Source organism: Nelumbo nucifera, chromosome 1 (genome assembly GCF_055504915.1).
Source record: "Nelumbo nucifera cultivar China Antique chromosome 1, China Antique-T2T, whole genome shotgun sequence".
Taxonomy (NCBI): domain Eukaryota; kingdom Viridiplantae; phylum Streptophyta; class Magnoliopsida; order Proteales; family Nelumbonaceae; genus Nelumbo; species Nelumbo nucifera.
Genome location: NC_142649.1, coordinates 170,803,301 through 170,814,718, shown reverse-complemented (window position 1 = coordinate 170,814,718; position 11,418 = coordinate 170,803,301). Strand labels below are relative to the sequence as shown.

Sequence of the window (11,418 nt, the reverse complement as noted above, 5' to 3'; positions counted from 1 at the left end):
TATAAAGCATTAAATCCTGGAGTGGGAAAACTGCATCGATACTTAAAAAAGCGTGAGAGATACACACCAATGGTCCTCATCTTCACTAACTTTGATTGTCAATCAAAGGTTGCTTATGCGATTGGGTAGAATCAAGGATAGTTAAATCCCTTTATATATTCTTTATTATAAATTTCATTTTATAATTCATCTTCGTATTTTGTGTTAATTCAATACATAAATCTAAGGCCAGATATTGATTTAGCTAGATTTGTATGTATATTTTATAAGATATATTTGATCAGCCAGTCCGTTCTTGGTGTTGGGTTTGATCGCCCAACCTGCCTGAACAAGTGAACAGCCAGCAAGAGAAAGGTAAAAGCCAGGGTCTGGTAACACAGAACCGGTCTGGCCCCCAAAACAAGCTATGTGTCCAATATTTCGATTTTCGACTTACTGTCCTACCTGGAAGAGTAACTGGGCCAAACATCAATTCAAAATCTTATCTTAATTTATTTTCGTTTTATTTCGAAGCCTGATATCTATCTTAATTATTTTCAGTCGAAGAACCCCATTTGAACAGTTTAAAATCTTTGAAATATTTGAAAAATGGTTCATGAATCCGATAATCTAAACATGTATCCTAATTTTTTAGTGAAGGGTTCCGAACCTGCAACCAGTGAAGGGTCCTGTCTTATCACCATCAACCACACGGTAAAGTACTAAGGACCAAAAATCTTTTCGAGCCCCGCAAGCCAGATCTAGATGCTTTCCTTTTATTTGAATATAAGCCTAATCCCAAAAATCTAAACAGATCTAGATGCTTTCCTTTTATTTGCAATTAGGGCTGTCAAATTCGAATTCGAGATTTCACATAATCGAATTGAATTCGGATAATTTGAATGTCGCATTGGGTCCGTTTATACCTCTAATTGCAATAAAATAGTGCATGTCTTCATCTATCAAAAACAAGGAAAAATCTATTATACCGAAAAAGATTTTAAAAAAGAAAAAGATAAATGGTCTCTTTAGCACAATGTTTTAAAAACTGATACAGAGGTTGAACCATTTTTTGTCTTTAGGTCGCAGGTCACCGGTTGAACTGGCTGGGTCAAATAGTTCAGACCATGCCACGTCATCATACACACATGTATAAATATATATTTTATCAATAAATTATGTATAAATAAGTTTTAGATATGTTAATTTATATTTTTTATTTAGTTTTTAGTTTTTTTATTTATAAAAAAATAAAAATTACAATTTGTGGCCAAAAAAGGGTTTTTTTTTGTGAAAATAGTGGGGCAAGGTGCCTATGGCCCCTTGGGACACATAGATCTCGAAAAACTATCCAAAAAAAAAAATCACCCCAATTGGACATCGGAATGCAAAGTTATGACCTCCAAAATTTTGCATGTATTAAATGTATAACTCATGACCCAATGATCGGGTCAAATAGGTGAATGGTTGAATCGACCGGGGTCAAATAGTTCTTGACCAAATCAATGATTTTTGACCGTCTAATGGGTATTGACTAAATTAGACCCAAAATCTTGACTAGATAACGGTTTGAACGGTTTGACCGGCCGGATCAACGACGGATTTAAATCACTTCTTGAACGTAGATATACAGATGAAAAAGGCATTTCCTTTGAACATGATAATGGGTTTCACAACACTTTGACTTCATGGGCTACGCTATATCCAAAAAAAAAAATCACCCCAATTGGACATCGGAATGCAAAGTTATGACCTCCAAAATTTTGCATGTATTAAATGTATAACTCATGACCCAATGATCGGGTCAAATAGGTGAATGGTTGAATCGACCGGGGTCAAATAGTTCTTGACCAAATCAATGATTTTTGACCGTCTAATGGGTATTGACTAAATTAGACCCAAAATCTTGACTAGATAACGGTTTGAACGGTTTGACCGGCCGGATCAACGACGGATTTAAATCACTTCTTGAACGTAGATATACAGATGAAAAAGGCATTTCCTTTGAACATGATAATGGGTTTCACAACACTTTGACTTCATGGGCTACGCTATCTCAAATTGACCAAATCACAAATATACAGTAAGCAACAGTAGGTTAGACTAGAAAAGGGTTTATTTTTTTCGTTTTCTTTTTCGGCGGGTGGCGAGGTAGGGAGTAAAAGACTATTAAAAGGATTAAAATAGTTTTCTAATAATCAATCTATTTATCCCGATTCATTGAAACGGGTGCACAACTATCTCTTACAACTATGCAGAAGCATCGATGCCATTACGGGAAAAGTACGAAAACACACGATGCAGAATTAAGAATTACAGCCCCCCTACAACTAGCCATCGTCATCCATGAATCTCTTCCAGAACCAATGCTGTTTCCACACTCGCTCGGTCATCTCCTCAATGGGGATGTTCTTGGTCTCTGGCAGAAGGAATAACACAAAGAAGGACATGATGAGTACCCACCCAGAGAAGAATGCGAAAATGGCGTACTTCATGTGGCAGAGCATTGAGAGGAAGGCCTGTGCGATCACAAAGGTGAAGAGCAGGTTGACGCACACCGTCACACTCTGCCCCGCCGATCTGGTCTCCAGCGGAAACGTCTCACTCGGAATAAGCCACCCAAGAGGCCCCCATGACCATGCAAATGATGAAACAAACGTGCTGACCATAACCACCACTAGGATAGCATAGCCTTTGCCAAGGTTGTCTGAGTGGTCCGTCACCTTGATCCCTAGTAGCACTGCTATGACCACTTGTGAGAAGAACATCTGGACCCCAGCTTCCAGTAGAAGCACCCGACGTCCAACCTTGTCCACTGAGTAGATAGAGACGACGGTGGACGCAACGTTGACAGCTCCTGTTATGACGGCCGAGTAAAGAGATGCATCACTATGGAATCCCACTGTATTAAACAGCACCGGGGCATAAAACATGATCGCATTGATACCCGTGAATTGCTGGAAAATCTGTGGAACCACCGACAAAATTAAAAAACCCAGTATTAATACCAGTATAACCCACCTAGAGATCAAACTGATTTGCATGTTAAGATTAGTACATCAGTGAAGTAGATAGGGTACGTGGCTTTTCTGACTTGGACTTGGCTGCGTAGGAAAAGAAGATTTTGGGTTTCTGGCTTTCTGCCGACTTCTTGTGGAATTCACACCCTATCTGGCTCACAGTTGGGGGTTGGTAAGCATTATCCAATTGATTCATGGGCTGGACTACTCAAGCCAATTATGTCGTTGCATTAGTACCCTATTTGCTTGGGTAGGTAGCGTTGGAATTGGGCAGTTTCTAGCCAATAGGTCAACCAAATGACGCGGCGGTGTCTCAGTTGATAGTCGAAGCAGAGTGACCGCATTCACACACAAACCTCATCAATATGAACATAAACCGAGGGACTTACTATTTGTGATGATATATTGAATATATAGGACTTGGGACGACGGATCAGGGCACCACTGTTTGATATAATGCTCTAATGTATGGTCCACTTGTGGGAAAAGTTAGAGCTGTAGCAGTGAGCTAGTAATCCTGAATCCTGACCTGTAAGGCTATTGCAATGAGCAGCTGGGGTCGGTTCCTCCGCTTAAGGAGGTTCCTGAAGGGGTGCTTCACTTGTTTAGCCACGCGACTCGCTTCCACGAGCTCCTGGAACTCAGGTTCGACCTTTTCAGTGCCTCTTATCTTCCTCAGTACCGCTTTTCCTTCTTCCAAGCGACCCCGCTCTATGAGGCTGTTAGGGGTGTCAACCACCAAGAGGGCCCCCAAGGTTAGGAGAAACGCAGGGATCCCAGCCAGCCCCAGAGAGAGCCTCCAGCCCCAGCCTCCTTTGATCCTATGGTAGGGTCAAGCATTGAGATGTAATGTCAACAGTCACGACAACAGAATTAAAAAATAGAAATAGATTAAACATCAGCATGAGAATATCTCATATCTCATTGTAATCTCAACATATTACACATCAGCATGAGAATATCTCATATCTCATTGTAATCTCAACATATATTTTTCCTCTGAAATAAAGTGACCAAAATTCTCACCAAGATAAAATGAAAATTCGTAATAACTTTTGAGTAATTTCAATCTGGATGCCACAAATGTTCTGGAGTTTTTTTCCCCTTTTTTGGGGTAACTTTAGCTTTTAACTGTTCATGGATTAAAGAACGTTTCGTAACGGTACAAGCAAATAGAGGAAGGTGCAGGTAAAGTAAATTTGTAAAAATACATGTAAATGGAATCTTTTCTTTTTAGCTTGGTTGAACAAAGCTACTGCTATCAGGGAAAAAAGATATATTAAAGCAAATAAACAGAAGCAAAAACAACAAAGGCTAGAATTTAGAAAGCTTCATATAATTGTAGTAGCAAATGGCGGCAAAAGCGGCTAAGGTTCATCGGGCAAGAAAAGCCACATAGTTGGCAAATTGGCAATGCTGTAAATCTCTAACAGTGTGGGCACTTGTCATTTTCGCACAACTCTCTCTCTCTCTCTCTCTCTCTCTCTCTCTCTCTCTCTGGCCGTGTCATGACTCATGGGTGACGGAACATCCAATATAAAGCCAAAACTTTGTTTTTTTTATTGTTAATTTTTATTTTATTTAGTATTATAATATTGTACTTTTATTTAGGATGTATGTTTCAGTTTCACACCATCAACACTGATTAATCCCAAGTGGTAACAAAACAAAGACCAAAGAAGCCAAGTTTCATGCGTCATTCAAAAGCACCGATGATTTATTCCCCTCCCCCTTCTAAATCCACTGCTACAGACTTGGGTCAGTCTCGGACTCTCGGTAGTGGAGCTGTTGAAATTTATAGTGTCAACTGTCAACACTCAACCGTCAATTCATGCATATGGATAAAAGAAAGTCAGGCTACGTGATCCAATCATAAGTAAACACGTCAATTGCTGGTTATCTGACAGTTATACGGATGGCTGATGTTTTTGCTAATGATTTGACTACGTAGCCTGTTGTACACGCTAGCAGATCCAGGGTTAGAAATTAAACGAGTAGCATAAGAATTATCTCAATTAATAAAGGATCAAGACATTGCCCTTGTCGCAAAAAAGACAGTGAGAAATTTGGGGATGGAGTATTCGATTCAATGCTTACTTAGCGGTTCCGTAATTGACGAGGTTGGCGAAGAGTATTCCGATGGTGACGTTCAGCTGGAACAGTATGTTCAGTTCTCCACGTATTCTGGTCGGTGCTATCTCTGATAGGAATAGTGGAACAGCCTGTTGTGTTTCATACAGGCACAAAAAACCAGATTAATGGAGTCAAATAACAGATTAGGAATTTCTCTGAATGGAGAATGAAGAGGTGTCCGGATGATGAATTAAAGCAGAAGCCTTATTCTGGATATTTGGGGCCGTATGCCCATGTTATATGGTGCGACTTTATGTATAAAAAAATAAAATTAAAAGTTTAGTAGATAAAAACAACATCCAGATTCGATAGCTAGCTTGTGAGGTGGAGAAGGATTTACCCAAAGACCCAGAGAAGCTAGAAGCCCAGAAGGCTAGAATCCAGACATACAAATCCTACATTAACAGTCAGAAAGACAAAATGGCAGGAGTAAGCAAGAGGTAGAACCAATGGAAATTCCATTTATCTCACATAGATGCCCCATTTACCAATGCCAGATCAACGGTCTGATCATGATTCATATTTGTTGGGCTGCATAACCCAGCTCTACCACTAGCCTCTACGTCCCCACAGGCCCACCACCCTTCCACAACATGCAGAATTATTGGCCCTTGAAAAATAGTCAGCATTGTCCTTTCGGTATCTTTTGTCTTTCTGTTTTACACGTGTTCAACACGTACATTGACTCCTCTCAGTTGGGTAATCAATAATATTCAATAGCCCATCCATATTAGTCAAACAATAGAGGTTGTATCAACTGTGCTCTCCCCTAACAAGATGGTCTGGCTCAATATTTTGCCCGTCTTGGTGAGATAGCTGACTCAACTCCACTAATCCGTCCATATGGCTAAACAAAAACAATACCGCACCCATTTTTCCTTTCAAGGGTTCTCAAACCCGGTAGTATCTCAATCACCAAGGCGCGTTACCCAACATTCTCATTTAATCACAACCAACCTCCATGGCTCCACCAGAAAGACTGAAAGAGAAAGGGAGACAGTAAAAGTGTAAAACCCGAAAGACATGATATATACCACCATATCATAGGAATGGGCCCATGTTTTTTATTTTTTTATTTTTTCCGCCACGGTTGAAATATTGAAAAAGGAAAAGCCCACTTTACCAAACAGATAAGGCATGCTTTCTGGTGAAGAATACAAGTGGATAAAATTTAAAACTGCTTTGGTGGAGAAGTGCACAATTGCACAATCATGTGCAAATTTGTAATAAACTTGCATTGTTTTCACAACTTGAACAAAAAAGTAGTGCAGGATCTTGGGAGATCAATTTGAGTCTTTGTTTTTGTCATGAATTCATGATAGTGGGACCTTTTGATCCACTTTTTTTCAATACCTGACGACAGAAACCCACACTAATTGGTTCCATGGTCCATCCGACTACAACGTCCGATGTAACTGGGAAGGATTAGTACAAAATTGAAAACCGTGTTGATGTCATTGTTTGGATCACACACAGTACTAATGAGCTAGCTAATCTTTCATCAAGTGAGAGTAAACACGCAGGGACAAAGGAGGCAAGCAAATGTTTTGAGCTAGCTAGAGAGAAACGGAGTAGAGCAAAGAGCTAGCCAAACCTGGTTAGCGAAACCAACACCGCAACCAAGGAGGATCCGTCCTATTATGAGCATTGCGAGATTCTTTGCCGCGGCATTGAATGCTACTCCAACTATGAAGAAGTTTCCAGCAATAAGCATCGTCAACTTCCGGCCCAGCCTTCTTGTAGTATAAGATGCAAAGAAGGTGGCGGTCAATCCCGCCAGATAGAGAGATGAAGTGAAGAGTTGTAATCCCTGATTATCGTATTTACAATAATTGCTGTCTATCCCCGGCTCACTCGTCCTCCGGTACACTACCGGAAAGAACTTCTTCAAGAAATCCGGCATAGAGGTTACACCACCTGCAACAAATTTATTATTATTTTTATTAAACAAGTCACTATGATTGGTAATTAAATAAGCACTGAATACATTTTAGCAAATACCCATTATGATTTCCTCTAAAAGAGCTCATTATGAGCTTTGGAAAAATTAGAGTATAAGCACTATTACTATTTATTGGTTGCACCCAAAAATTAAGAAGGAAAATGATTGATTTTCTTGGAAAACAATATTAAATAGAAAACAAAAAAAGAATTTTCTTAGGCTGTGGAAATTTCTTAAGAACTTTCCCTCAATTTTTTATATATCTCTTATTTGTTATCAAACCAAACATAACCTTATTATATCTTATGATGGGATTAACTTGAATAATTAGAAAAAAAAAATGAGGTCTACAAAGACGAATGCCGAGGTGTTGATTACCAAGAAAAAAACTAAGACTCCATTAATTTGTTTAATTGCGGTTTGTTCCAATACCTGCGATCAGTTTGGTCCATACTAATGTACTATCTCACACATGTGGATGTTTTTACACGTGTAATTGAACACCGACCAAATGGAAGTGCATGAAAAGTATAGGAGATCCGAAGCGGAGTTATATTATACGTTCAACAAAACGGAGAGTCTGTGGGGCAACTAGGGACTACTGGACTAGGGTCAGTCAGTCGCAGCCATCAGCAAAAGTACGTCTTAAGTCTGAACGAGTTAAACAAAGTTGAAATTACAAAATGCCCCTGCTGTACTTAGAATCTTCAAGGGTATTTTAATATTTCTGTACGAAATCTTTTGAGTGTCTCCCGTCTGACTTGAGTATCAGATCGGTCCAGCGTCCGGACTGTAAACTCTTGTCTCTGTAGGCGATCGGACCAACATCTTGACTAGAGATGTCTCTCTCTGTCTCTGGTTTCCAGAAATAATGACTCAAGATCTGATTCTCTTCCCCTTGGGGTATACCCCTTGCAGTTTAATTTTTCAACGAAAAGAGTTCAATATCTGAGTTTCTGTTCTCCTCGTTAAATGTGAGAAAATTTATTCTCTTCATTGATTTCTTCCCAGACAACGTAGGTCGTAGGCGACAACCTTTAGCAGCAACTTGCAAGAAACAATTGGATTAGTTCTTACTGAATAGAAGGCCAAAAAATAACGTTTTAGTGGTGATTCCAGAAGCTGGAGCTCGCTCGTTATCACTCATCATCGAAATAACGACTTGGAAAAAAAATCTGACTCTAAGAATTGCCAATCAAAATCTATGCAACGATAATTGAAAAAATTAAAATTAAGCATCATGCTTACAGGAATTTATTTCGTTTAATCTAGAAAATAAATAATAAAAGGAGCATATAGAAATCCAAGGTTGCATGAAAAAGGAGAAAGAAACCTGAAACTCCGACATCGTAACCGAACATCAGACCTCCGGTGGCGGCCATGGTACAAGAAATAATTACGATAGGCGTAATCCTGGCTTCGAACTCGATGCCGGTAGTTGCTGGCGCAGAGAATCCTCCAGCAGGCATGATTACAATGGCTAGCTGTTCGAAGTTAATTTCTCCTGCGCAAAACACGCGGATTGATTCCAAAAGAAGTAGCAGGATACCGAGAAGAGATGAGGATACTTGTTCTTTCGATATCGTTTATATAGACGACGAAAGAATATTGGGGACTACTTGTTGCCACGTGGAAGTGGCCTGATGGTAGCACTATTTTACGCTATCCAGTCAACATACGCCTTGCGGCACTCCATAGTTTTTGGATATATCCAAATGATCCATCTGAAAGAAGGGAAAATTACAAATTACGTTGGGAGTAGTCACACTAAACCCCTTGTATTTTGGGTCTAGTGGCACTAATTCTTAAACTTTAAAATGCAACAATTTAGTACTCCAACTTTTAAAATATAACAATCTAGTACCTACTGTTAATTAGTCGTTAATCAGCCATTAAGTAGCATTTGATAAAGATATAAATGTCCTTCGAATGTCATTTAATTTTCTTTATCAACCATCTAAACATTGATAAAAATTTAATAATTTCAGATCCTTGCCTTTTCTATTCAAGAAAGTTGAGGTCACCATAATGCCCACTCAAACGTGACCCCAACTTTCTTGAATGGAAAAGGCAAGGATTTTGGACTGTTAATTTTTTGTCAACGTTTAAATGGTTGATAAAGAAAAATACATAACACTTGAAGGGCATTTATGCTTTTTTCAAATGCCACTTAATGGCTGGGTAACTGCTAATTAATGGCAGATACTGGATTGTCACGTTTTAAAAGCTTGAGTATTGAATTGACGCATTTTTAAGTTCGGGGGCCAAAATAGCACTAGGCCCAAAGCACAAGGTACTAACTGGGAATTTTATAGAAATGCCTATATAAAGTTCAGTATTCTTTTGTACTGTCTTTTTTTTTAGTAATTTTTATATTTTTATTGTATTCTTTAATTTCATTTTTATTGTTTTTTGTTTTTGCAATTCTCAATGTGTTTTTGTATTTTATTTTCCTCTTTTATTTGATTTTTGGTTGTATTTCTTATAATTTTTTGCAATTTTCTTTTTTTATTGTAATTTATCAATCTTCTACAAAAATAGCCTCATAAAATGATATAAGAGCAACTTAGGGTTTTAGAAACGTGTAAAAAGAATATTTGCTAATATTAACTGATGGAATGCTAATGACAAAAATAAAGTTTGATGGTTAAGTGCCACTATCTCTAAAACATGTGGTAGAAATTCGTAATTTATCCAATAATGAAATCACATCCACATATTCATCCGTGAAGGGATATTGAGCAATGCACAGGCTTTTTAGTTTGCTCACTCTGTACACATTTGTGGGACACACGTCAGCAAAATGATATTGCACATATTCAGCTTGCTTACTTATAGTGTCTACCAAATTCGGTATCTTTAGGAACTAGGGGGTGCAAGTTCGGCTAGCTGGGCTAAGTTTAAGTTCAATCCAACCCTACGCATTGGGATTAAGACCTGAGCACAAGGTCAAGCTCAAACTGTCCAATTTGGACCAGCCCGCACAAAAATTTGATGCACTTGATTGTGGCTCGGCTTGGGTTGGTTAATTAGTCTATGATATAAATGTATGTTATATGTATACATAGTTAAGCAAAGCTCGGATTGGAATAAGGTTGGATTGGGTTCGGGCTGAGTTAAGGTTACCTAAGGTCTAGGACCGGGACTAACCAAAAAAATTAAAAAAAAAACTTTGGGCCCAGGCCCAGCTTGAGGGCTAAAAAGCCAAGTCTAACCCATGCAAAATTGCAGGTTGGATCAATCCAAGCTTGGGTTGGTCCCACCCAAGTTGCACTCCTATTGGGAACCATAGTTTTGACTATAAGAAGCCAAGAACCAATGTCCATGTGGGATTGCTAGAAGTAGAAAGTTAGTCCCACTATAGATTAGACTGTGCCACCTCGTTGTTTAGGGATGTCAAAGAACCAGTTCTGTGTGTAGCTTACGCATAGTAGACCCATACTCTTGTAGGGAGCACTAGGGTTTTTACCAAAAACCAGTTCTCTTCATTTTTTATTAGTTTTTTTTTTATTTAGGTTATGTTTTGTTTGAAAGAAAAGATAGGGAAAAGAAGGGAAAGGTAGGGAAACCTATACAATGTTTGTAAAGGTTTCCTATCTTTCCCTTCCTTTCCCTACTTTTTCCTTCAAGCCAAACTGCCATGAGGCGGGCCAGTTCGGGTGCTGGAGTGGTGAGCAAGGTGAAGTCTTGAGTTCGGATAGGGAGTGTCCCGAACTGCCATGAGGTGGGCCAGTTCGGGTCATTGCCTTGTGTGGCTCGGGGCCTAAGGGAGAGTTCGGGCTCCTCGTACGGAGTTCGGGCTCCTAGTAGGGAGTTCGGTCTCCTCGTAGGGAGTTGAGGCTCCTTGTAGGGAGTTCGGACTGCTGGTGGGAGTTCGGGCTCCTTGTAGGGAGTTCAGACTGCTGGTTCCTCCCTTTGGTGCTCGCGCCCTGGGCGCGCTGTTGTGCCGAGCTGTTTGCCTTTGCCACGTGTTGAGTGATTACGAGGTCGGGCCAAATCTTCCTTTATCAATTGCCCCCCACTCCTCGTGCTAAAGGTCTTGCCTTGGCGAGGGGAGTTCGCAAGGTGGCAGGTGGATTTGTCCCGTACTTCGAATCTCGGTTGACTGATAGCGCGAGGTGCGTTGTCAGGGTTCTTAGTTTCTTCGAGCGCCCAAAAGATGGAAAATGCGCCGACCTGCCTACAAATGCTGCCAAACGTGATAGCGCGCGCTTTATTTCAAAAATCAAAAAAGCGCGCCGCTGGGTGACGTGACAATAGGCGTCTTTTCAAATTTTGAAAACGTGCCGCTGCCGCCTTTAATGTGAGGAGACGTGCGCTGGCGTTCTGTCAGTTTCAGAAAGA

General features: G+C 39.8%; 1 protein-coding gene across 1 annotated transcript; it reads right to left on the bottom strand.

Moving 5' to 3' along the window:
• Window positions 1-2,166: 2,166 nt before the first annotated feature.
• LOC104596500 (sugar transport protein MST4) lies at window positions 2,167-8,634 on the bottom strand. Its single transcript, XM_010257690.2, has 5 exons — window positions 8,408-8,634; window positions 6,727-7,049; window positions 5,097-5,221; window positions 3,529-3,820; window positions 2,167-2,945 (listed from the first exon to the last, which is right to left on the bottom strand). Exons 1-5 carry the CDS (start codon window positions 8,541-8,543, stop codon window positions 2,310-2,312), a joined length of 1,512 nt encoding a protein of 503 aa, XP_010255992.1. The 5' UTR covers window positions 8,544-8,634; the 3' UTR covers window positions 2,167-2,309.
• Window positions 8,635-11,418: the final 2,784 nt, after the last annotated feature.